Source organism: Cololabis saira, chromosome 12, assembly GCF_033807715.1.
Source record: "Cololabis saira isolate AMF1-May2022 chromosome 12, fColSai1.1, whole genome shotgun sequence".
Classification (NCBI taxonomy): domain Eukaryota; kingdom Metazoa; phylum Chordata; class Actinopteri; order Beloniformes; family Belonidae; genus Cololabis; species Cololabis saira.
Genome location: NC_084598.1, coordinates 18,994,144 through 19,019,152, shown reverse-complemented (window position 1 = coordinate 19,019,152; position 25,009 = coordinate 18,994,144). Strand labels below are relative to the sequence as shown.

The 25,009-nt window shown below is 42.4% G+C and overlaps 1 protein-coding gene across 1 annotated transcript in view; it reads left to right on the top strand.

Moving 5' to 3' along the window:
• Positions 1-25,009, top strand: part of plxnd1 (plexin D1) — a 71,391-nt gene that overhangs the window by 44,215 nt on the left and 2,167 nt on the right. Inside the window, exons 19-35 of the mRNA XM_061735861.1 lie at positions 2,377-2,526; positions 7,069-7,183; positions 7,821-7,928; positions 9,417-9,529; positions 10,558-10,662; positions 11,635-11,765; positions 13,651-13,849; positions 13,929-14,075; positions 14,172-14,328; positions 14,668-14,771; positions 17,000-17,063; positions 18,235-18,269; positions 18,868-18,972; positions 19,842-20,005; positions 20,089-20,236; positions 24,515-24,655; positions 24,778-24,852. Of these exons, the coding sequence (XP_061591845.1) occupies positions 2,377-2,526; positions 7,069-7,183; positions 7,821-7,928; positions 9,417-9,529; positions 10,558-10,662; positions 11,635-11,765; positions 13,651-13,849; positions 13,929-14,075; positions 14,172-14,328; positions 14,668-14,771; positions 17,000-17,063; positions 18,235-18,269; positions 18,868-18,972; positions 19,842-20,005; positions 20,089-20,236; positions 24,515-24,655; positions 24,778-24,852 (2,061 nt within the window). The remainder of the gene's footprint in view (positions 1-2,376; positions 2,527-7,068; positions 7,184-7,820; positions 7,929-9,416; positions 9,530-10,557; positions 10,663-11,634; positions 11,766-13,650; positions 13,850-13,928; positions 14,076-14,171; positions 14,329-14,667; positions 14,772-16,999; positions 17,064-18,234; positions 18,270-18,867; positions 18,973-19,841; positions 20,006-20,088; positions 20,237-24,514; positions 24,656-24,777; positions 24,853-25,009) is intronic.

Genomic DNA, 25,009 nt, shown 5'->3' with positions numbered 1-25,009 from the left:
CGACTGTTGTTTCCTGTTGCATTTAGGAAGGTGGATTCCACTTGTGGTGAACCTGATGGGGGGATGAGGCTGGAAAGAGAACATGTTTGTTTAATACCGATCTTGTTAGCCAGCCAGATCCTATATTCAGGAGAAGAATGTGGGTGGGCTTTGTTTGCTTTCATCTTAGCTGAACCTTTGGAATATTGCTCTGTCTTGCTCAGTCTGACATTGGGATTTATATTATTATATATTTATATTATATTATATATATATATATTAGCAAACACTCAATAGTCTTTAATAGTTTAATGCTCATCATCATGCCCCGCATCATGTGCGTGTGTGCGGTGAGGAAGCGCTTGTTGACAAAGACCCAGGGGGGCGCATCCTGCAGTCGGGGTCCTGAGGATGTAATCAGAGCAAGGAAACACACTGGGAATAAACACACACACACTTCCTCACTTGGCCTTGTTATATCGAAGGGAAATTGCTTTTTCATACAAATAAGGTGGTTTTTTAGCAGCTCTGGCATTCATTGGAATTACAAATTACAACAATGTACCGAGCAGGAGGAATGACAACCAAATGTTGCCGTTAGATTGAAATTTGTAAACCTAGGTTCACCAAAATAATTTGGAAGAGAAACACTGTGAGCAGGTGAACGTGTCCACTCCTCTCCCTCGTGAGATTACAGACTTGACGATGTCTGTGTGTGATTCTCTTTTGAAGTTTTGTCAGTACGGTGTGGTACCCACCACTTCTCATCTTCCATCTTTCACTTGTGGTGTTTCCCGCTGTGGAAGGCGCTCCGCAGTGGGACGGGGCTTTTATATCGCTCCCATTAGGGGGGGAGCCATGGCACAAGTCGTCGCAGGGGAAGTTGTGTAGCTAATTCTTATTAATTTATTTAAATTTTGCACTCCACATTCCAGCTAGCTAGCTAGTTGGTATCTCACAAACAAACATATTTTATGAGATAACTATATGGTCTCTGTTACTGGTGTGTAACTATCGGTCCCAAACATTTGTCACTTCACAGATTCACCTCTGTGTTGGATTTTTACCTTTAAGCTAAGTGCTGCAGGTAACGTAGCTCATCGGTAGGCTGCTGTTTTTTGTTGTTGTTTTAGCTCCTCACTCAAACTCATTAAAGTGACAGTCGTATAATGAACATGAACCTAAATTGCATACTCTCAGGTTTAATTAGATGGTATTCACACCCACACTGGCGGAGGGGTTTTGGTTAAAACAACTCTTTAACATGCAGAGCCTGCTTTCTCAGAGACCCAGATTTAATTGGTCAATTGACTCAAAACCTCTTTCAGTGACAGATGTGGGTTATTCCCTCATAATTTCTGCATTCAAAACATCCAGCCAAGTGATTTACACTCTCCAAGTGGTAAGCCTGTCATTATCCAAGCCAGCTTTAAAGAGAAGCCCTTCAAATACACGAGTGGAAGCACAGTCTACGCGCAAACCTCAAGAATACTTTAAGCAGAATGGTGAAGCTGTTTCAAAAACCTATTTTTAATTCCCGTACTTTAAATCGGAAAATAGTCAGGCTTTAAGATAAGTACGCTTGCTAGGTTTTCCAAGTAAAAATCCAAAGAAACTCTAATACTCTTGCTCTTTAGTTTGCAGACTTGAAAGAGGCACACAAATTTATAGCGATATATAAACTGACATTTTCTCTAGTATGAGGTGTAGTCAACTGAGCTCCAGGCTGCACATTTTTATTAATGCGACCTAAAAAAACACTTTCACTCTTACTGTGGGTGTAAACATCCTCCATGCTGTTTGTAGAGCACACCTCTCACAAAGAGCTGGGACAAGGACACATTATCGAGGTTATTTGACCTCCCTTCAGAGACTGAGAAGGTGCAAGTGCAACTATTTGAACACGATGAGCACGCCGATCCCCACATGACTCAAAGTCTCCTGTTAAATACAAAATCAGAGGCATTTCCTTCTAAACAGCTTAGCTCTCGGTGAGAGGCAGAGGTTGGATGGAAGTAGGACAGAGTTGGACATTTTGCAACAGACTCCCATAAAGGCCCTGAGAATGTTATTTTGGGCAGGGATGACCATCAGTGGGTTTGTTTGGAGGCTCATTCCTGTCCCTTTGAGAGGGCCAGCGGGAATGTTTGGTACTTTAAACTAAACTGGAGCTCAAACTGCATGAGTTCAGTGCTGCCTTCTTGTGTGTGACAGCTGGTGAAAGGCCAACCACAGCTCTGGTTCTCAGTGTGCATAAGTGAATTAATGTGCCTGCACTTATTTGTGAGTTCAAGCTCTTAATGAATGTCCTCTGCACTACAGAAGCTTCAAAGCAGATCCAACTGGTGTTCCTACTGCTGACCAGCTGACGGCTGTTTTTCTTTCTTTCTGGCGCAGAAAGTGCCCAGCGACCTGGAGCTGTTGCCGGAGGAGTACTCTGTGATGATTGGCTCATATCCCTGTAACATCAGCTTCCATAATGACCAGCTGTTTCACTGCACCATCAACGGACTGCCGAGCACCGGTGAAAGGGAGCTGCCCGTCACCGTGAGTATGAAAACATGTGAAGCGCAGCCTCGTCTTGAAGCCATTGCTTGAGAGACCCCGATAATTCAGGCTTGTTGTACATATGTCGTTCAGTATTTAGGCCAAATATTTAGTCAGAATCAGGACCATCTGTGTCGTTCGCGGAAACAGATTTGCTCTGCAAAATCCCAGTGTAAGTGAGATGTCTGTGCCACTTTCCACACATTATGAATGGTTTTTATTTCCCAAGCATGCCTCCATGAATCAGGGCTGAGTCTGGGTGGTGAGCCATCACTCTGACACAACACTACAACAAAACAGTGACATAATGTACTTATCAATTGTCCTCCATGTCTTTTATTTCTCATCGCTCCGTCTATTACTGCAGACAGCATCTATGTTCTGAGTCAGTGATCTCACTCCTCACTTGTTTTTTTTCTTTTCTTCTGAATTACTGAGTTAAGACATAGTCCAGCCCTGTGTTGTCTTGATAAAACCAAACAGTCTCCTTCCTCTTTCCAATCTCCTTTTCCCATCTGTTGTCATAGTTCTCCGTTCTGGTCTGTTTGGATGTCGCTTTATTAGGCAGGAAAAGACTCATCTAGTGTATATTTCAGTATGAGTCAAAATCGACTCAAAGAACATTTTCTCTCAGATATTTTCCCATTTTTCACATGGAACTAATACTAATAAAGTTCTCTTATTCCTCCTTACTCGTCTACCTGTGGTGTGCTCGGGCAGCCACCCACCTCATCTGTCTGTCAGGATGTCTCAGAATAAACACAGGCAATTAGCAAAAACATAAAGACAGGGCAAGGGTCAGACGAGATGTCATAACACAAAGGGTGGGCTGCCTGCACGTGAGCAGCAGGGGTGATTTGTGTGCGCATTATACAGAGGTCTGAATGTGCCGGGTGGACAGGCATTTTATTGCGTGTCAGCACATTAAAATAAATGCATATACATTGAGCTCAGGCAAAGCTTGCGGCCATTTCTGTTTCTTCACTTTCTTCCAGTGGCAGATCTATTTTTACACGCCCGCACTCTGCTCGGCTCTGAAGTGCTAGAGAAGTGGATGTCAGGAAGGAGTGTTTTTGTAGCCCAAGCGAAACAGGAACATGGAACAATGGCATTTTCCCCTCCATTACACCGGCTGTTGCCGCCTCTGGAAGAAGGCCTCTTCTTGCTGGTCCGTGTGAATGAATGCGTGTTCTAGAAAGGAAAAGCAGGAATGTAAACAGCAGGGAGCTAAATGAGCCGGCTTCCCTCTCATATTAAGACCAGTGTAAGAGGGATTTGGTCTGAGGATTGGAGGCTTTTTATCCGAATCTCTCTTTATGAAGCATGTTGGGACCGAGGAAGGAGAGGGAGTGATGTGAGCGGGGACCACTGAGACCCTGCTGACTAATCAGAAGGCAGAAGTGAAAGTTCTTTTCATGTCACATCTGGGTTAGTTTGAACTGGGTGACTCCTGCAGCTCACTCCACACCATTTTTCAAAACCTTTAGTGTGTAATTTCTTTTTATGCACCTGCATCCGTGATCAAATGGAGAGGCTTGTTTGTGTGTGCAGGCTTCTGTATCACTATCAAAGTACCGTATTTTCTGGACTATCAGCCGCTACTTTTTTCTTAGGTTTTCAACCATGCGGCTTATACAAAGGTTTCTATTCTGTGGATTTTTCTTCCACCGCTCGGGGCGCTCTAACCGGAATTAGAATCAAAACTAAGACAAAATAAATGCAAAGAAGAATACGCTACTTCTTCTTCAGCAGATAGAAGTAGGTAGAAGCAGATTTCAAACAGATAAATAGATAAATAAATACTGGTTATTTTCTCTTGGTTCTTTCCCGTTTTAATCAGCAAAGTTGCTGCCGTGTTAAAAGACACTGTTAGGAAAGGATCTATTTAGGTACAAACATGTACATCATTTACAGTTCAAAATCGTTCTGTACATGTAGTAAATATCTAATCTAACAACAGAAATACCTGCGGCTTGCATATCTTTTTTTTGTTTTAAATAGAGCGTTTGCGGCTTGTATGCAGGTGCGGCTTGTATATCTTTTTTTAATAATTTTTTAAAAAATAGAGCGTATGCGGCTTATATGCAAAAAATGAAAATACGGTATTATGAACTGCTGCTGTGTTTCTAAAAGTATGTTACAAGAAAAATATTTACATTTAAATATACTAACAGTGTTGGATGTCTGGGAGTTCAACATATTTGAAAGTAATCACCATGAGCCAAAAACCCTTTCCTGTAGCGCAACATCTCCACGAACCTTTCTGGTTAATTAACTGATAAAAGACATGTGTGTAAATGTGTTTCTAATATTTACCAATCTTTGATGCTATCAGCCATATTAATTTGGGGATTTAACTTGTTCTGATAGATTTGGCAAGATTTATTTTTCAATTAAGAAAAATGAAAAATTGACAATAAAGATTTTGCAAATAAAGAAAAAAAAAAAGGTTTCCACAGAGGCTGGGAGTGAGTGTCTTAAAGACCCAGGAAACCCAAATGCTTGTTTCAGAATGATGATTGACTGAGTATTTGTGTAAGAATGAAATAAAAGAAAATAGATTTTATGAACTGTGACTCCCACAAAGCTGCTCTAGTGCAGCTCTGCAGGAAAAATATAGACCTAAAATGAGCAAATTAGGTCCACTTTAATGTTGTTTTCTGCTTGTTAATGCTCCGTCTTCCTAACCCTTTTTTCTTTATCTTTGTCTTTCTCTCAAATTCACTTTGCTGTCTGTAATTTATGGTGCAGAGGGACAACAAACAGTTATCATTTGACAAGCAAGTACCCGGGACTATAGCTAAAATTAAATCAGTTTTAAGTTCCATATCTTGAAAACTCTGTGCCTGTATTTCATTTCATTTGTGTTACTCCAATTGTATTTACTGCAATCGCCATCCGTTGCTCATCTGAAGACTATGCAGATTGTTGGTACTTTGCTTTAAATGGCTCTAAATGGCTGGATGGTTTGTGATGAAGTGCAAGCAGCTGCTCACTGAAAAGAGAAAAGAAAATTTTGTAAGTTGTCACGATGCTCCATGCTAGTGAGGTGAACATGATGATTTTTAGGCAGAGGTTGTAAGGTTACTTTTGAAATATACTGTTATCCTGTGAAGTAATGTAACTATTTTAATAAGGTAAATCCGTACATTGATCATATAACGATACATGTTTCAAGTTGTGAGATAAGGCTGATCTTAAATGAACTTTCCATAGTTTAATCAACCCTAGACCTACTATTTGATAAGAAGTAAAATTTTTCAAGATAGAACAAGTCCGTAGGTCCTAACAAGTTGACTGCTGATGTTGTGCAAACTGCTGCTTTCTATAAATGGAAAAAGGAGGAGAGTTCATGACCTCTGCTTCTAGCAATTGCTTATTTTATCACAAACATCTAAATACTGATCCAGTTATGGATATAGAGCTCAGAATTCCCCCTCCTTCTGTGTCTGTTGACAGTAGTTTGTGTAACATTGAAAGTTGACTTAAACTGATTTAGTGGCTGCGAGTGCACAGAGATGCATCTCCAAGCGATTGTTTTTATGCACTTTCTGTGTACTTACAAAGCTAACACTACCTCGTTTTGTCTGTAGGGCTCTTATCTTAACTATCACTTAATCTGCAAATGCATATTTTGTTCTCACTCAAAACTGCTTTGAGTCATGTCATTTTGGTCCCTAACGTAAGTTTACACTCCCTCCCGTCTAATAATAGAGCCGGGGATGTTTTAACTCCACAATGTTCCCAGAACAGTGTTCTGACCAGAAGTGATACAGCCCCTCTCTGATTTCAGAATAAATATATTGTTGAGATTCCAGCATTGAAAGGCAATCTTGTCCAGCAACGAGGCAGTTGCAGGCATGTTAGTCTTAGGTCACGTTGCTAGATTCTGTTTACTTTGAAAAATGCGGTTCGGTTGATAGAAAGAAGAGGCGAGGCAGTGAAAATTCAAACAACATTGTCCGGAAATATGCCAAAGAAGGTTTTCCTGCTCTGTGAATAGACACAAAACAGCAGAATTAATTTTAGATTGAGGATAAAAGCATGTTTTTTATAGCGGATATTCAGATCTAATTATTTAATGACCTTTTTATCTCAATAACGACTTAATCATTATTGACATTTTTTTCAAGCAATTAAATAACTTAATTACTTCTAATTATTTGCATCCCAGCTATTTTAGCTTATTTTCATCAATGAGTAGAATATGATTATTAAGGAAAATGTGATAAACACTCTTTATGTCTTTTGGTCAAAAGAATTATAGACCGTCATTTTATCATTTTAATCTTTGTTGTAGATCCTACTTTTTGGGAAAGAGACAGCATTTTTTTTTGTTTATAATTGAATCAAAATTTTGTGACGTTATGCCGCTGTCTGAAAAAATGAGGAATGTTAGCTAATAAATGAAATGTTATTTTTAATAGGAGATGAATGGTGTAGAAAGAACCCTCTGAAAAGACAGAGAGCGGAACAAAAAGGGGTGGGGATTTTGAAAGATTGTGACCCAGTTTCATGCGGTGTTTCTCTTCTTCTTTCTAGGTGCAAGTTGGGAACTTTCATCACATGATAGCCAAAGTGCAGCTGGGCGGCAGCGAGCTGGCCATCGTGGTATCGATTGTGGTGTGCTGTGTGCTGCTGCTGCTATGCACCGTGGGTAGGTTGTGTACACACACACACTTACTGGTGGATGATGGATGTTTGCCTTCTATAGAAATGGATGCTCCAGATGTGGAGCAGATAAAAGGAATCCTGGGTTTATAGTTTCCTGCACTTGCTTCATCTCTCTTCAGAACCCAGCACACAAAGACCGCAGTGCTCCTCTCTCATCTGCGTTGTCTGTGCAAACACACATAATGCGTGCGTGCGTGCGTGCATGCGTGCGCGTCTCCTCCTGTAATCTCTGAAGAAGTGTGTCTGTGGGACAGGTGTATGGGTGGAAATTGGTGCAAGTGTGTATTTTCACACCATTTCTCTTTTTGGATCTGTTCTCAGATTTTCCTAAAAATGCCCTATTTTCCTTGCCAGGCTTTTAAGGCGTGACTACTGATGGAGGAAATTGGGCATGAATTTTGTTTACAAAGATGTTGATCATTTTTCAGTTTCATGTTTTTTCACTCAAATACACTTTAAACAAACGTTTCTCACAGACTTACAGAAGGTGACATGCGAGCACTTTGTAAATCTTTCAATTAATCCGCAGTCTTTTAAACTCATCCGACCCCTCCTTGTGTTCTTCAGTCGGCGACAAAGAGTTCAGATTTTGCGTGGCTCACTGTTTTTGTTGTTTGCAGCTCTGGTGGTGTACTGCACAAAGAGCCGAAGGGCAGAACGGTACTGGCAGAAAACGCTTCTCCAAATGGAGGAGATGGAGTCCCAGATCAGAGAGGAGATCCGCAAAGGTGTGTTTAGAAAGCGCCACAAACAACGCTTTCTGCCGAATGACATGAAAAAAGAGCTTGTTAGATGTGTGAAATATTGATGTCACATATTTCTCTGTTTGTGTATGTTGATGTTTTCCTCTGAAAATGCTTAAAAAGGCTTTGAAGGTTCTTTAATCTGAAGTGGGAGGGGCATGCAGCGGTTGACAGATTTGTGTCTTGTATGTATGACTCATAAAAAACAGAGGCTGACAAATGGCCAGTCACACACAGAGACTCGGTGAGTGGCCACCCCGCCACTCCTGCATCTTTAGGAAGAGAGCCTGTGTGTGTGTGTGTGTGTCTTTTTGTGTGTGTCGAGCATTAGAGGCAAGTGAAGGCCAGTCCACGACTGAGCACCCAGATTTATGGGGTAGAGATGTGGGGGGGTGGATAGAGAAAGAGAAACGGAGGGAGGAAGCAATAGAAGTGGGAATGAGGGCCGCGAGCCTGAGGAGAAGCAGAAGCGTGAGAGGGAGGGAGAGGAGGAGGAGAGCCGAGGTTATTTAGTCAGAGGACACAGATAGATTTATGGCCGAGTTCAGGGTGAGTGTGCACAAAGCAGGGGATACTTCAGCTGAGATGAAAAAAGTGCTAAAAGCAGAAGAAGGGGAAGTGAAAGACGATGGCAAATTGACACTTAGGAGATGACTCAAACGAAAGGTACAAATGGGAATAATTTGTAAAAGAAAAAGAAAATAAGAGTTTACATTTGAAACTGAGGCGGAAGGGAAGTTTTGGAGTTTCCACATGGTCATCTAATCTGGAGATGGTGATTGGTGGTTCAGATGACACGAACGTTAGCAGACGAATAAATCACCCAGAACGGTAATGAAACATGTTTCAAATCCCTCAGGTCTGGTATTTTCTTCTTTCTGCACAAACAGGGCCTGAAGAAACTGCTATTGTAACCCAAATACGTCTCTCCTACTGTGACAGGAAGCTCTTTTCCATAAAGAGATCTCCAGCCTCTCATTAGAGGAGAACATTATTCTCTACTGCTACAAAAAAAGGAAAAGAAAAACGGCTGCAACATTACCATGTAGACTCGAGTCAGTGCCTGGACATGCTGATACTGTTTCTGCATGTAAACCTCAGCCTGCACACATGTTTTGGATAAGAGCCTCCGACTGGCTTTGGCTGCTCTGATTGGCATTTGGTAAATATTTGCCTGCATGCTGTGACGGGCTGCATGGACTGGCAGAGAAACAGGGGAAAAGATCACAGGATTAGGCTGTGGTATATTTAATATTTGGTAAGAATATGGGACTGGGGCAAGGACATAAAATCATACAACTTTTAAACTAATGAAATGAGCAGCCTGGGCGAAGTGGATGATCAAGCTTTACTTCTTTAACTGACTTCTTACTTATTTCACATCGAATGATGGTTGATGATCCTCTAAGAAAATCACTTCTTCTGACTCAGCCTCCTCTTAGTCACTGTTCTTGTGTTTGTTTGTTCTTTCAGGATTTGCAGAACTGCAAACAGACATGACAGATCTGACCAAGGAGCTCAATCGCAGCCAGGGCATCCCCTTCTTGGAGTACAAACAGTTTGTCACGCGCACGTTCTTCCCCAAGGTGAGAAACCCCATTTCACCCTGTTAGCTGATTTCCTCTTGCAAACCCATAATAATATTTTTCTCTGTGGGAGTTTTAGCTTTTCTCTCCCTCCATGTTCCCTTAAAAACGTCCCATCACTTGTAATATGCAGGATAAAAACTTCACCTTGGAACTTTTAAACACACGGTTAACGCCTCGCCAAGCGTAGTTCAGCTTGGCACCCTGCAGGAGAGTTAATGTGTTCACCATAGGTAAGCATTTTTCAGATGTGCGATCCACCCTGAAGGTAGATTGTGGGTTTATCTATGAGGGGAGAGCGGGGTGGGGTGGGGAGGGGGATCATTGTTTTTTTTCCCACCAATAGAGTTGGTCATGACTCCGGGGGCTTTCTCTTGCAACCACAAGCATGGCCTTTCAAGGAGACGACAATGACGGGCAGCAAGACATGGAAAGTTTCTCCCCCTTCTCTCAAAACACACTCCTGACTCAGCTAACTCGCCCACGCTGTTTTGCAATCGCAGACAATCTTGCGCAATAGCAGCCGTGTTGGCCGCAGTGGACAGCGGATGCTGTTTCCTATTTAAAACGAGTGCTAAAAAGCGACAAGCAGGGAAACTTAACTCAAAGTGTTGCGGCTGCAGGATCCGCTGCGACAGAAAACACTCTCCCGATGATGCCTTGTGTTCCTATTTTTCCACAAAAGCGTCTGGCTGTCTGAGATTACACACACAAAATAGAATGAGACACAGAATATAGGCCAAATGTTGCTGCCCTGAAACGGCAGACTGTGTTGAAAGGATGCCTTTTGGCGCTGGTGAGCTTTGTCCCAAAGCCCCGACTGATCACGATGTCGAATGTCACGGTGTCACGTTTCCTTTTCAAAGCCTTGTCCAGAACCTCGGTACTTCAGTTCTGCACTGCAAACCAAAGCCCAATAACCAAATCCCAGCTCTTTCTGTTTTCCCAGTCAGTCCCTCTTCCTGTGTTTATGACTGCAGCTGATTTTGTTTTAACTTTTTTCCTGTGTGTGTTTATGTGTGTTTCAGATGTGTTCGGATTACGAGAAGAGTCTGGTCCAGCCCGCCTATGTGAACGATGGTTTGGGACCTCGAGCACTGCCGGAGACTCACCCACTGCTGCAGGACTGGACGGTAAGGGGTTAATCCAGTTTCGTTTGTTGTTTTTGTTTTTTTGGTGCTTTTTTTTCGGTGATGTAAGTTTTTCCCTTCCTTGTATCTCATCTGTTCCCGCTGAAGCTCTTTAATGCTTTAGGGTTAGGCAGTTGTTGACGGGGAGTAAATAAAAGCATATTGTGCATCCATGTGTTTGTCATAAAGTGCAGTTTATGTTTAATATTTGTTAGTTTAAATGTTTCTGGCGATGCAAATGTAATGCATGACTGTTAACATGTTTGGGTCTTGGACAACCAAACAAATCCTGTTCACCAACAACAATCTCCAGTCGTGCTTTGTAGGTCAGTTGAAACTTTTTAAAGATCAGGAGACGAGCCATGTGTTTCCCTACACATGTGTAAGTGCACAGTGGAAGGTAAATGTGCAAGGCCTGTCTGTGCAACCTGTAACGAGAGAAAGTAAAGCTTACAGCGCTAGTTTTGGGTCGGCAGCCAGGGGAGCCTGCCTAACAGTGATGAAGTGCCTTGGATCCGCATTGTCTTCGCAGGAAGTGTTTTCCAGGTCACAGCGAATAAATCTAACAGGCGGGCATTTATCTTAATAGACACCCCTGTTCTCCTTCTGTCAGCCTGCAAAATACACCATATGGCTGCAGTCCAGAGGGAAGACTTCATCACACACCCATAGATAGGCCGCGCTCATTAAGTTGACTCGGCACATTTAGCGACAATCATACACAGTAAGAGACTGGAATGGGACATACACACATATACTGTGGAGAAAAACCCAGAGGAAGCTGCCCGAAGCAAAGACTGATGAAGCGCAGGGAGGGGACGTGATAAAAAGATGAGGTGTTCACTAGACAGGTCACTTGAAGTGAGAGGTGGTGAAATAGATTAAGGGGTGCGCAGCAGGTGTGTAATCCCGTTAGGGTGAAATCATGCAGAGAAGAATCTGTTTGATCCGCCCTCTGTCGTCGTCTGTCACCAGGCCACCAACACAACGAGGCCTAACGTAGAGGAGGGCATCACACTGTTCTCCACCCTGCTCAACAACAAGCACTTCCTTATCACGTTTGTCCATGCCTTGGAGCAGCAGAAAGACTTTGCTGTACGCGACAGGTAACCACATCTTTAACTGCTGTTTACTGTAATTGCACCTAATATGAACCGCTGGGAAGACGCTAATGCATTGTTGTGGGACGTTTTTTTAGAGATTTGCGTTCCAGTGTGGGCTGTTGAGTGTTTGTTTGTTTTTAAAGCTGCTAAAATCAATGTTTTATGGAAATCACTGGTGAGAATAAAGGCTGGATGTCATTGTTGAGAGCCTGCAAGAGTCGAGCAGGTGAAAAATGTGTAGTATGGAATTGGAAAAGAAAAAATTATTTAGTTTGATTAATCTGTTTTTTTAGATTAAACAGCTATCCTGTTGAACATCACAGTCAGTTGTCATTTGGTTGGTTTCATAGACCCACATGTTTGGTTGAAATCGCAGACTTAAATGGGTTTTATAGATAATAAAAAGCTCTTCTGAAAGCGTGCCAGTGGTGGTTAACCCCAGCAAGTGGCTCTCTTGCCAAATTCAACTGAAAACCAAACCTGAGTCAGTTGTGTGTCTTAACTTGTGTTTCTCGGAAAATCTGCAATTGTCTTGACTGTTTTCCTCTTGTGAACGATCCCTCTCAGTGCTGAACAATGGACTCCTAATTATTTGGAAATCAGCTTTTATTCCTTCTCTGACTGCTGAACAGCAACAGTTGATCTGGGGTCATTAAAGACACACCTGAGTGCTGCAGACGTGTCCACTTTTATAGACAATAAACTCACACTTATCTATTGATCAAGTGAATTTCATCAGCAGGATTCAGGAAGTTCCACCAGACGTTGAAAGCAACAAAGTATGTTTAGTTTATAACACAACGCTTCTTCGTGTTGACTCGGTGAGGAATTGATTTTGACCTCGGAGGGGAATTGTTGAATAGTTTTTATTCTGGAAACTATCTGGTGTGGTAGAAGTAAAGACATGTGACTGACTCAGCCTTTGTTGTGCGTTGACCTTTTGGAAAGTGGCCACCGACTGAGCTGAGCCGCCACTAGCCACTTCCTGAGGCGCTCATGTCGCTGGGCTGTGTTCATTTTTGTCAAAGCTCAAAAATGGCTCTTTATCAGTAACTCCACTATTATATCATTTGAATTTAAAGTACATACAGTAGATGATGTGGGGAGGGGGCTTCTTAGTTTTTTCAAGGAGGGCAGATGGAGTGTTTCAGAAGCGAGAAGTGACTGTAGTTACACGAGAGGGCGGAGCTAAATGATGGTCCATGAACGCTAATTCAATTAAACAAGAGTGTGTATCTTTCAGGACTTATCTCTATTAAATTAAGAAATCATTTTCAGGACCACCAGCTGATCAGAGGGAGTTAATCTGGCTAACAGGATTTCATAACACTTAAGCTATCACGTAGTTGCCCTAAAACTACAAAAAGGAGCATTTTTCCTTGAGGAAAGTAGAATTTTTTTGCTTCTGCGCTACTGATTTTCCCACTGATTATTACAGGAGGTATTTAGTCTCGTCCCAGGTTGTTTGCTATGAGGAAGCCTTGAGCTGTGTCAATATTTGCCCATTTGTCAGTAGCATATAGCTGTTTTGGTCGCGGTGTCTAAGTCACTGTGAATCAGAGAGAAATTCCAGGACCAGACCACATCCTTGTCCCTCCACACTGTCAGCACTTACTGACTGATGTAGCTTCTTCCAGCTGGATTAGAGGGTCCTTTGTTAGGGAAATCCCCTACACCTCTGGACACAAACACAGACACTCCCTGCATTAGATCAAGCCTTTATTTAGCCTGCAGTCACAGGTGCAGTGGGGAGGACTAAATCTTGTTTTGCTTCCCAAAATGTATTATTCTTTAATCTCTGCTGACCACACACTGACAGAGCGTGTTTGCACAAGCATGTTTTTTCCTCATCTGTCTCCTCTGCTAATCTGTTTTCTCACCCTCTCAGATGCAGCCTGGCATCCTTGCTCACCATCGCCCTCCATGGTAAACTCGAGTACTACACCAGCATCATGAAAGACCTGCTGGTTGATCTCATTGATGCTTCAGCTTCCAAAAATCCCAAACTGATGCTCCGCCGCACCGAGTCTGTTGTGGAGAAAATGCTCACCAACTGGATGTCCATCTGCATGTACAGCTACCTCAAGGTATGTATGTAAAAGTTTTTCATTTAAAAAGAAGCTCACAACCTCATTTCTGACTCCACCTCTCTGCTTCGTTCGTCAGGAAACAGTGGGTGAGCCATTCTTCCTGCTGCTTTGTGCCATCAAGCAGCAGATCAACAAGGGCTCCATAGATGCCATCACAGGAAAGGCCCGCTACACCCTCAATGAGGAGTGGCTGCTCCGTGAGAACATCGAGGCAAAGCCACAGGTAGTCTGCCCTACATGTCAGCTCATTTTTACATCCCAAATTCACACATTTTCTATGCAATGCGCTTCATGCTTTTCTCTATTTTTGTCCTTGCAGAACATCAACGTATCATTCCAGGGCTGTGGCATAGACTCATTGTCCGTCAGGGTCATGAATACTGACACAATCTGCCAAGTTAAAGAAAAAATCATAGAAGCCTTTTATAAAAACCTGCCTTTCTCTCAGTGGCCGCGAGCAGAGGATGTGGACCTGGGTAAGAGCATTTCCTCCTCTACCCTCCCCAGCCCGACAAGATATAGTAATCTCCTTTGCAAAAGGTCAATTCTTCTCATGAAGCTCAACTAACCTGAGGCTCCAATATAATAAATGACAGAATACATTGAGGAGAGTGTACAGTCATAATCACAAAGAGTTATTGCTTTCAGAGGCCGTGGAGCCTGCAGAGCTGATTTGATTAATGGCCCAAGAATATTTCCACAGGTCATGACACAGAGTTAGCGCGCGGCTGCCGTCTGTCTCGCCTATTCTTTTCCAAATTTACCATGACATTGCCTAACACCTCTCCTGTTTTTTTTCCTTTTCCGTCCTCCAGAGTGGTTTGACTCTGGCAGCAACAGTAAGCTTCTGCAGGACCTGGACAACACCTCGAAGATGGAGGACGGCAGAAAGAAACTCAACACGGTCGTCCACTACCAGGTGAGTGTGTGTGTGTGTGTGTGAGAGAGAGAGAGAGAGAGAGAGAGAGAGAGAGAGAGAGAGAGAGAGAGAGAGCACTACTATTAAATGCAGGGGCGTTGAAGGAGAGCTCTGGGTAAATGGCTGTTTGTGGAAGTGTTTGCTGTTCTTTTGCACGGGTCGTTTACTGCTGCAGCTGCACAAAAGGGATGACAATTCATATCTGTGCGGCATATTTGCAATTCTGCATTCATAAAATTATGTTATTTTAGAGTTAAGTAGCCGTTATTTAACTGTGCATGGTTTTCTTTTTCTTTTTCTTTTTTTTTTTTTACAGTATTTCAGTTTTGTGATAACAAAGCTTTTTAGATGTAATATTTAACCACATCAGAGGGCAAAAATATTCACAAGTCCTCTTAACAGTCCCTTTTGATGGTTAGTCAAAGACAAAAAGACTGCTATAAAGGTTGGGGTGGGATAATCAATTAATTAAATGCATTTGATATTTAAAAGTTGTTTTTCTGCCTCCCACAAGTTCATTCTCACTCTAAACACACTGAACGTATCAATTTGATAGCCGGGTTGACTTTACCATGACTGATTTTTTAGTTTGTCACAGAATCTTTATTTTTACGTTAAATCCCAACATCCTGCAAAATAACGTCCCTGTTCAGCAGATAAAGGTGATAACAACTACAACAATCTTGTATGTACTAGCGCTAAACAGTGAAGGTCAAACACTAAACTTATACAAGAATACAGGTTACCTGCTAAACTGCTCCTGTAAATATTGCTTTTCATTATTGGGAAAGGTTTGAATTAATTATGAAGGTCTGATGAGTAAAGGGGTGTACCACAAATTAAGCTCTAATGTCTTTTATGTAACTGAGTAGATAGTTGAGCAAATGTCCAGGAATGACAGACACAAATAATGGTCATAGAAGAAGCATTTGTTAACTCAATTTTATGCAAAAGTACTATGATTGCTGCTGCTATTATCTACTATAAAGTATCAGATCATTACACTATCATTCCTAATGCATTAATGCAGTATAAAAGTAGACGTTTGTTGTTGGAGCTGATATGCTGATGGTTTTTCTCAATTTAATGATTGTTTGGATAGTAAAAATGTAGAAAATGGTCAATAAGCTCAGTGACACTTTTACAATTCTCAGTCCTCTCACTTTCACCTCTTAATCAATCCAATGATCGGCAAAAAGGTAGCTTTAAAAAAAAAATCAATTATGTTATTTGCATTTTTTTAAAGTAACTATCTTTATAGTGTTCTATTTCTGTATATACATGTTATTTGTGCCAAAGCATCACTAATTACATCTTATTATATCTTGTGACACGCTGAGAGCTGATGTCTGCTGAGGACACAGGACACAGGCAGCATCAAACCGTGACACATTAAACTCGTCATGGATGTTTTTCATGTCAAATATCAAAGTTGTTATTTGTTAAGAACGTAGAAAAAAATTAAAAGTAATTAAATGCATCTCAGAAGAACGGGGGGAAGATATGTATAAAAAAGGTCACTTGAGTGCATAATTTGTCATTTACTACTTTCCCACAGAAACGGACATTAAATGTATTTGTACGTGACATCCCATGACGAGAATAAACTGAATATTATTTCACACATGCATTTATCAAAGCATGCCCAGTTACACACCAGCCATTCGAAGCTCGTTCACTTTGCTCCCAGCAACGCTCACATTTCCTACATCTGGAAAATATTTTTTTTTAAAGAAAATAACTATAAGCAGTGTGTAAAGTGCGCTGGTCCGTCTTTGACTTTGTATGTTTGTCTATGTCTTTGCTGATTTGTGAGTGAGTAAATAAACGTGCAGCGCCTCTCGACCTCTGACCTGTTTACCTGAGCTCGTTAAGTGGTCTGTTGAGTCTCGGCTGAGCCGCGGGGACGGAGCTGTGAACGCACTGAGCTGCAGCATGTACTGACAGTCTGGGTTCACTGGCGAGGCTGTTCAATCCATTTCACCGCGGGTTGACTTTAATGAGTCCAGCCAGGCCCCAGCAAACTTGCCACCACTCTCGATCCACGCAAGACCAACACAAACGCACGTACACAAACACTCGCGCCTGTGAGCGCCACATTCCCCTCAAGGGCGCGCTTAATGATGCTGTTCTGCTGCACCCCAGCTCACCCCTGACCCCGTGCCCTCTGGCCTCTCTCATTTTTCTTCCCTCCCACCTTTTTTCTCCTTCTTCTCCCCCCTGCACAGATCCCAGAGGGAGCATCGCTGGCCATGAGCATGAAAGACAGCAAAGAGAACACCCTGGGGAGAGGTACGCCACCTTCAAACACACCCACTCCCTGTCACTTTGTCACACACGCTCACCCACACTTGGAGAGCTACACGCACCCACTCAATCACAGGACACGACACATGCTTAGCTGATCACGAGAACATGATCCCCTCATGTAAACACGGGCCAAACCAACGCACCCTCTTGTCTCCGAGTGACACACACGGCGGACATCTACACACAATAAATCCCAGCACACACTCGTTCACATTCACTTTTTTCTTGTTATACCAACGCCAAGTGTCCACTTGTGAGGAAAGTCAAATTGAAAGGCTGTTTTGCCTGTTGACAGTTTATTGCCGCCCTTTAATGGGCGTGTGCGATTGTTGTAGAGTCCACCTTACATAATCAGCACCGGGCCAGAGCTCAGCCCTGCTCAGGCTCCGTCCATCAAAGCCTTTTCTCTCATTCATACGGGGAGCCTAAAACCTGGCTCCTGCTTCAAAGCGTCAAGGGGGTGCCATGAGCCTGTAGTGCTCCCTGGCTAATATGAAACACTGTCCTGCCCGCCTGTGATCAGTGTTGAGGGTCTGGACCGCGGCCCGTTCTGGCAGAGCTGGCTGTCATGAGAACACACGCGCTATGAGGGTTTGTGTGCGTGTGTGTCTAGGCAAAAATGTCTGTCTTTGTTTTAGCTGTTGCGTACACAATAATCTACAATGTTTGTCTTTGAGCTTGTATTTGTGCTCTTGTTTGAACACGAGCATGCATTTATCTTCGCAGTCATATCTGTCCATGCATGTGCATGAGTGTTTAGATCTATATATAAACTAGCTGGCTTTAATGCTTTTGTTTTCCAGCTTTGGCCAAGTATTACCATCTTATTACAGCAGCTCCACAACCAGCCCCAAAGTCTGTGTGTCTGTCTCTCCTAATCTCTTTCTTTTCTCTCTCCTTTCACTCGTAATCTTTCTCTTTCGTTCTCTGAGACAGCTCCCCTCCCCTTCAGGCCCGCAGTCCACCCTAATCACTTTCTCCTCTTGCACTCTATCTCCCTTGCTCTCCTGTCAATCTTTTTCTTTTTCCTCACTTGTGTCTGTCACACTCCTCTGTGCTTCCTCCTCCTGTCTCCTCTCATTCTCTTATACCTTCACCTCTCTGATTGCGCTTTGTTTCATTTGGGTTTGTTTTTTTTTCCTTCTCTCCTTAGTCAAAGATCTGGATACAGAGAAGTATGTGCACTTGGTGAGTATTTCCTTATAAACAAAAGAATGTATTTGTGCATGATGCATACATTTATTACCAGAGCTTTTTTTTTTTTTACGTGCCAGCGTTAGCCCAGCGATGGGGGTGTGGGGGGTGAATCGAGGTGAAAAGGAAAGCTGCTGAGAGGACATGAAAGCACTAATGCCGCTTAAGCTCTTTCATAGACGTCAGCTCAGATATGGGCCCTTTGACTTTAAAATAATGAGTTCCTTGGAATACAATTTGCCGGGTGAATAGTTAGTCGTACAGGACAGTTCTGAGTCAGAGTATGTGGAATTTGCTCTTTTTTTCCTTTCCCCCCATCTGTATTTAGACATGTATGAGCAAGCCAGAGACATGATCCAGTTCACATGAATCACAGAAAACCCTGAGAATTTCCCATCATCTCCCATCACTTCCTTAATTCTGTGTATTATTCAGTGGTGTAAAGTACCCTTATCATGTGTCTAATGAAGGAACCAGAACATTCCTCTTTGGCAGCCCGTAGAGAGGACACAGTGGTGCACTCGCCTCTCTACTCCTCCTGGGGTTCGGTGCTTCAACCTGTGTCCACTGATGTTGATCTCTGCTTTTCCAGGTCCTACCACATGATGAGTTAATAGAGACCAAGAAGTCGCACAGGCACAGTCATCGTAAGAAGGTCCTGCCTGAAATCTACCTGACACGCCTGCTGTCAACAAAGGTAAACCCAAACAAAGCACTGCTCTTGTTGTAGCAGTAGAACCAGGGGCGAAAATCCCGTTTCATAGTTGGGGGGGACAATAAACAGTAACATTTTAGAGAATAAATCCAGGGGGGGACAAGGAATACAAGTTTTAGCCTTCCTTTAATACAGCATTTTGACATTTTCATCTCTATCTCGCAAACAGGCAGAAGACCTTTCTTAGAGCAATACAAAACAATGGTATTAGGTGAAAGATGGCAATAATACAGCACATCTGACATAATACACTGCAAAAACCCCAAATCTTAACAAGAATATTTGTCTTATTTCTAGTTAAAATGTCTCATGTTTAGTTAAAAAAAATCTCATTACACTTAAAACAAGACTCATCACTGGAAAAAAACAACAATTTTCATCTGTTTCAAGTAGATTTTCACTTAAAATAAGTAGAAAAATCTGCCAGTGGAACAAGATTGTTTTGCTTATTAGATAAATCTTGTCGCACTGGCAGATTTTTCTACTTATTTCAAGTGAAAATTTACTTGAAACGGGTGAAAATTGTCAAATAACAAGTTATTTTTCTGGTGATGACTCTTGTTTTAAGTGTAATGAGATTTTACTGTTTATTATTATTTTCGATTTCGGTTTCGGCCACAAATTTTCATTTTGGTGCATCACTACTAAATACTACTGCATTGTTCCAAAATTATTAATTCTGTCTCAAATTATTCTAGGGGGGGGCAGCTTTACTAATGGGGGGGACTTGTCCCCCCTGTCCCCCCCGGGATTTTCGCCCCTGAGTAGAACATCATCATCCCACTGTGTCATATTTTCACAAGATATTCAAACCTTTGTCTGAATACTTTTTCTTCCCTTTTCCATCACAGGGAACTCTTCAGAAGTTCTTGGATGACCTCTTTCAGGCCATCCTCAGCATCCCTGCGGACCACCCGCCGCTGGCTGTCAAATACTTCTTTGACTTCCTGGAGGAGCAGGCTGACAAACGGGGCATCACAGACCCTGACACGCTGCACATCTGGAAAACCAATAGGTAGCCGAGTCACTGCTAAGATGGAAGTCTTCTTTAGTTAGCTTCGCTGCGCTGCTGCAAGCTAATCCCTCCCTTCTGTGCAGTTTACCACTGCGTTTCTGGGTGAACATCCTGAAGAACCCTCAGTTTGTGTTTGACATCGATAAGACGGACCACATGGACGCCTGCCTGTCTGTTATCGCCCAGGCCTTCATCGATGCCTGCTCCATCTCCGACCTGCAGCTAGGGAAGGTGGGCCCAGCACTTCCTCACTGTCATGAAGTGTCAGCTGTGTGCAGCTACTGTTGGAAATATACAAATGTCGCAGTTTCACTGCAAACTGCAACATGTGGAAACACATGCCCTGTCAAGCAACTATCGGGCCTCTATATGGCAGTGGTTTCATGGTGGATTGTGTCACTGGTTTCAAACCCTCCTCGTTATGCCGTATGGGGATCCAGTGTAAAACCTTTTTTCTTTATTTCCCAGCTCCTGTTCACACTCTCTGATTAGATTTTGACACCAAACATTGGTCCTTCCCTCCATAAGTGAGTCAACATTTTAGCTAGATTAAATTATTGATGACTTAGCATAATACCTGATACCTGGACTGGTTGTCATGGGAACGTGTTCGTGAGGTCAAACGTACTGAGAAGCAGGTTTATTCAGTGTAAACAAGATTACATGAAGGATTTAAGTGGTAATGTAACAGGAAATACACCTGACCATAGCTGCATTTTGCACTGTGATTTGTCCGTCGTTGATGAAGAAGATTTTTGATCAGAGAACTATTTTCTTTTTTTTTTTTCTTTTTTCCTCCTTTGGAAAAAAGAAAAGGACAGAAGCCCTGTTGTTGTATTTTTGTTTGAGTATAAACTTAAATGTCATGGAGACTAGACTACTTTCTGATAGTTATCAGAAATTCAACTGTAAAACTCGTAAAATGCAACTCGTAAAATACACAAACAAAAGTTAGAACAAACCTGATCAAGTCTGAGCCTGGATTCGTCAGTGGTGTTTTAAGTAAATTCGTGCTCTGGTCAGGCTTGGCCACTGAAACGGTTTGGTCCAGATGAGATGAGAGAATGACACTAGCCTCCCCTGGGTGACAAACTGAAAAGGTGTTTGGTTTAGATCTTTTTTATTCTAAGGACTGAGCTTCTGCGCGGAGAAAAACAGAAACAGAGATGATTACTCTGAGACGTTCAGGCTCCTTCCTTCCTCCAGCTCTCTTCCAGCCTACACTTTGAAACCTGTAATTTCTTATTTTCTACCCATCAATCATGTCTGTGTTTCACTGTATGTATTTAGTTTTTTAAAAGACACCACACACACACCTCTGAAGTCCCCCGTGGACCTCATCTCTGCGACTGTCAGCTCTGTGTAACTCTCCTCGTGTTATTTCAGCCCAGTTGGACCTATCCAAGGTCATGAGCACCAGGGATCGCCGTTTGTGCAGTGCATGAGATTGCATGTGCTTGAATTGTGTGTCTACACTCGTCTGTCTTTCTATCTGCCTATCTGTGTGCATGCGTGTGTGTGTGTGCTTGCATGTCAATGTCCTCACTGCTCACAAATCTGCCTCATCCTTCAGACAGCGTGACCCTGAATACGCTCTGCTTCCTGTCTCTCTCTTTCTGGCTGTCCCCGGAGGGAGCCAACAACTTGTCATATAATGCTTCTTTTCTACGAGAAACAGCCTGATTTATACACTCCACTGTAGTGCCAAAAAACCAGCGTGCTTACAGCAGCAATATTCACATTTACACATCTGTGGATGCAGAGATACGAACCTTCAGAGAGCGTATCTGGCTGCGCATCGTGGTTTTGCTAAGGTTCAGGGATGCGGCCGCACATTGGCACATGGATCACGGAGACGGACGCGCCACACCTCTGTGGTCTGAATGTGAACGGCTCCTTGTTTGTGCACATGTACGTGCCATGACAGCGAAGGGTACGGGATCTGGATTAGCAGGAGCTCAGCAGGGGTAGGAGCAGAACGGGGGGTGGGAAGCAGAGAATGGCTCGTAGTTTCTGCGGAAACCGTTTTATCTGGCAAGGTGCAGAACACTGATGGCCACAGGGAAACACGGGGGGTTGCCAGGCAGATGGGCGAACCGCAGGAAGTGACCTTGTGGACAGGAAGAGAGAGGGTTCCCTATCAGAAGAAGAAACTGCGGCTCCATCCTCTCAGTTTCTCCACATGTTTAACACATATAATTGGTGACACAAATAACTCGTGGCACGTAGAAATATTCAGGTGCGTTGTAAGTACCTTCACTGCTGCTGAAAGCTGTGGCCGCTGGTCTCTTTTACGCCCACTGGTTCCCTGGCCTACTTTCTCCTTGTCCCTTTCCCACTCCCACAGACAAGCTCACAAACAGTAGTCACCACTAAAACCAAATATGCCCACAGCCTTTTAGCCCCACTGCTTTTCTTCCTGCTTGAATAAGCACCAGTGTGAGAGGCTGAAGTGGCTGTGGAGAGAGTTGTTTAGACTGGAACGCTCACTGGCTCTGGCTGGCCGAGGCTCCAGCAGTTGCAGTGTGTGCAAAGGAAACGGTCCCCTCCCTCCATTGTCTCACTTTATGCTGGTTTGGATGGTTCATCAACAAAAAACATCCAGCAAAGGTCAAACCGAGAATTGTGCTTACATGTTCATGGACTTCACGCGTTAGAAGTGTCAGTAGTGGGTGCTCAGATGATTACACAAATATAGGGGTGGGTATTGGGAAGGACCTCACGATACGATACGCATCACGATATCCCGATTATGCGATATCCCGATTATTATATTCTACATAGTTCACCGAAAAATTTAAAAATGCATTACACATCTTAAAATCCAAGTTGTATATATGTACATCAGATGATAGTGATGGATCTTAAAATCCGAGTTGCACGTTCATCAGATTATAGTGACAATTCATGGGACAAACTGAGTCAAAACAATGTTTTATTATAACTATACAAGCTAAAGTTACAACATATTTGTATATGTTTTTCATATTATTTACATCATATGAAATTAACATTAAATTTAGTATGAGGTTGCTTTAATTATGTGGCAAATGATAATAAACACAAGAAAGATGGTACTAAAACCAAGGACAGGCACAGTGATCAGTCAGTATAGATATAAATCCATAAATAAATAAACCTCTGTCCATTATTTTTCATTTTTTAAGGACAGGCAATTGTGTTATATAAAAAGTAAATTATAAAATGAAATAAAACGTGAAATAAAACCTGAGCTCAGTGCAGGGCCCTCCCAGGGTTGGTAGAGAGTGGCAATGCCCAGGACTGTCACTTAGGTAGGAGCACTGGGTGATAAAATGGGAAAAAAATCGGGGATAAAAAAATAAATACAAATAAATAAATAAATAAAATAAAAAAAAATCGATATTCAAATTTTGAATATCGATATTGAATCGGCTGGAAAAGTATCGCGAATATATTGCCATATCGATATTTTTGTCCACCCCTAATGTTCGCACACTTCACGCGTTAGAAGTGTCAGTAGTGGGTGCTCAGATGATTACACCAAAATATGTGTATTATCGTGGTTAAACAGCAGAGAAACCATCACAGTGATTAGGCTCATTAGGCTGAAATATCTTCATGAAGTTGTGGTGTAAACATGTGACATCTCCAGAGCTGAGACTGGTGATTGTGTGGAGGTTCAGTAGGCTGAAGAATAGACGGCCTAAAAGAAGAGAGAGAGCTGATTGAGTTAGGGGATGCCAAAACTGTAAACAAGGATTTGACAGCAACAGCTAAGAGAACAGATGAAAGAAAAAATGAAATAAAACGACAGGAAATAGACGACTTCCCCAATATAGAAATAAAAGCACAACACCAGAAAACCTAGCCTCTTCTAGGGACCTGAATTAGTCTCACTGAGAAGCATTTTAATGTTGCACGTCAAGGTGAATATGAATTTGTATTCATTATGTGATGCTGCATAGTTTATTTTTTTAAGGTGCTTTCACCTTTAAAGGCTGATGATGTGTCATGTAGATGAATTCTTCTTGGAACGGGTTAGAGGAAAGTCACTGGTCTCTGCAGTAAAGGGATCCAGTGAATCTAAAACTGTGGGGGCATTTGGCCTGCAAGTTTTATGACAGTCACTATAATTTAACCAATTTGATTATCTATGCAAGACTTTGTTCTGATGAGATACACAAGCTCCCCATGATCAATACGGTCAAAATGGGACTATTTTCTGGAGGAAAAGTGGTTCTTGTTGCTTGTTCTTTATATTTGCCATCTATCTGTATGTAGTAACTGAAGATATAAATGCAGTTAAAAAGATAATTTATTGCAAAGAAATATTGATTAAAGTAGCATGAAACTACAATACAAATATGTCCAAACATCATGTTGTATATATATTGATGTTGTTATTGGGTTCATCAAGCACAAAGATGGAAAGGTATCAAATATCAGCCAGTTACACTGCCAAACAAAACTTTCTCACGCATGCCCTGACTCAAATCTGTTTTGTTTTTTTGTTGTTTCTTTTCCCAGGACTCTCCTACCAACAAACTGCTGTATGCCAAGGAGATCCCCGAGTATAAGAAGAGAGTCCAGTGCTACTACCAGCAGATACAGGACATGCCGCCGCTCAGCGAGCAGGAGATGAACGCTCACCTGGCCGAGGAGTCAAGAGTAAGTAAAGTATCCCAAGAGTTGGTCTTTTGACATTGATCTGGTTCTCAAAGGTCTGTGGTTGTGCACGCGTCTTATTTCGAAATGTGATCTTATCAAACATGTTCTTATCTGGCCTGCAGAAGTACAGAAATGAGTTCAACACCAACCTGGCCTTGACAGAAATCTACAAATACGCCAAAAGATACAGAAACCAGGTGAGACTTTTCATGCCGCCTCTCTCTGCGATCTCAGATGTGGATTAGATAAGTCTAAAATGTTCAGACTGGCCCGTTTTTGGCAGCCACAACCCCTCTGCCAAGCTTGCTACGGTGAGTTTCACAGATGGCTATCAGAGCGTGACGTATCAGTGTT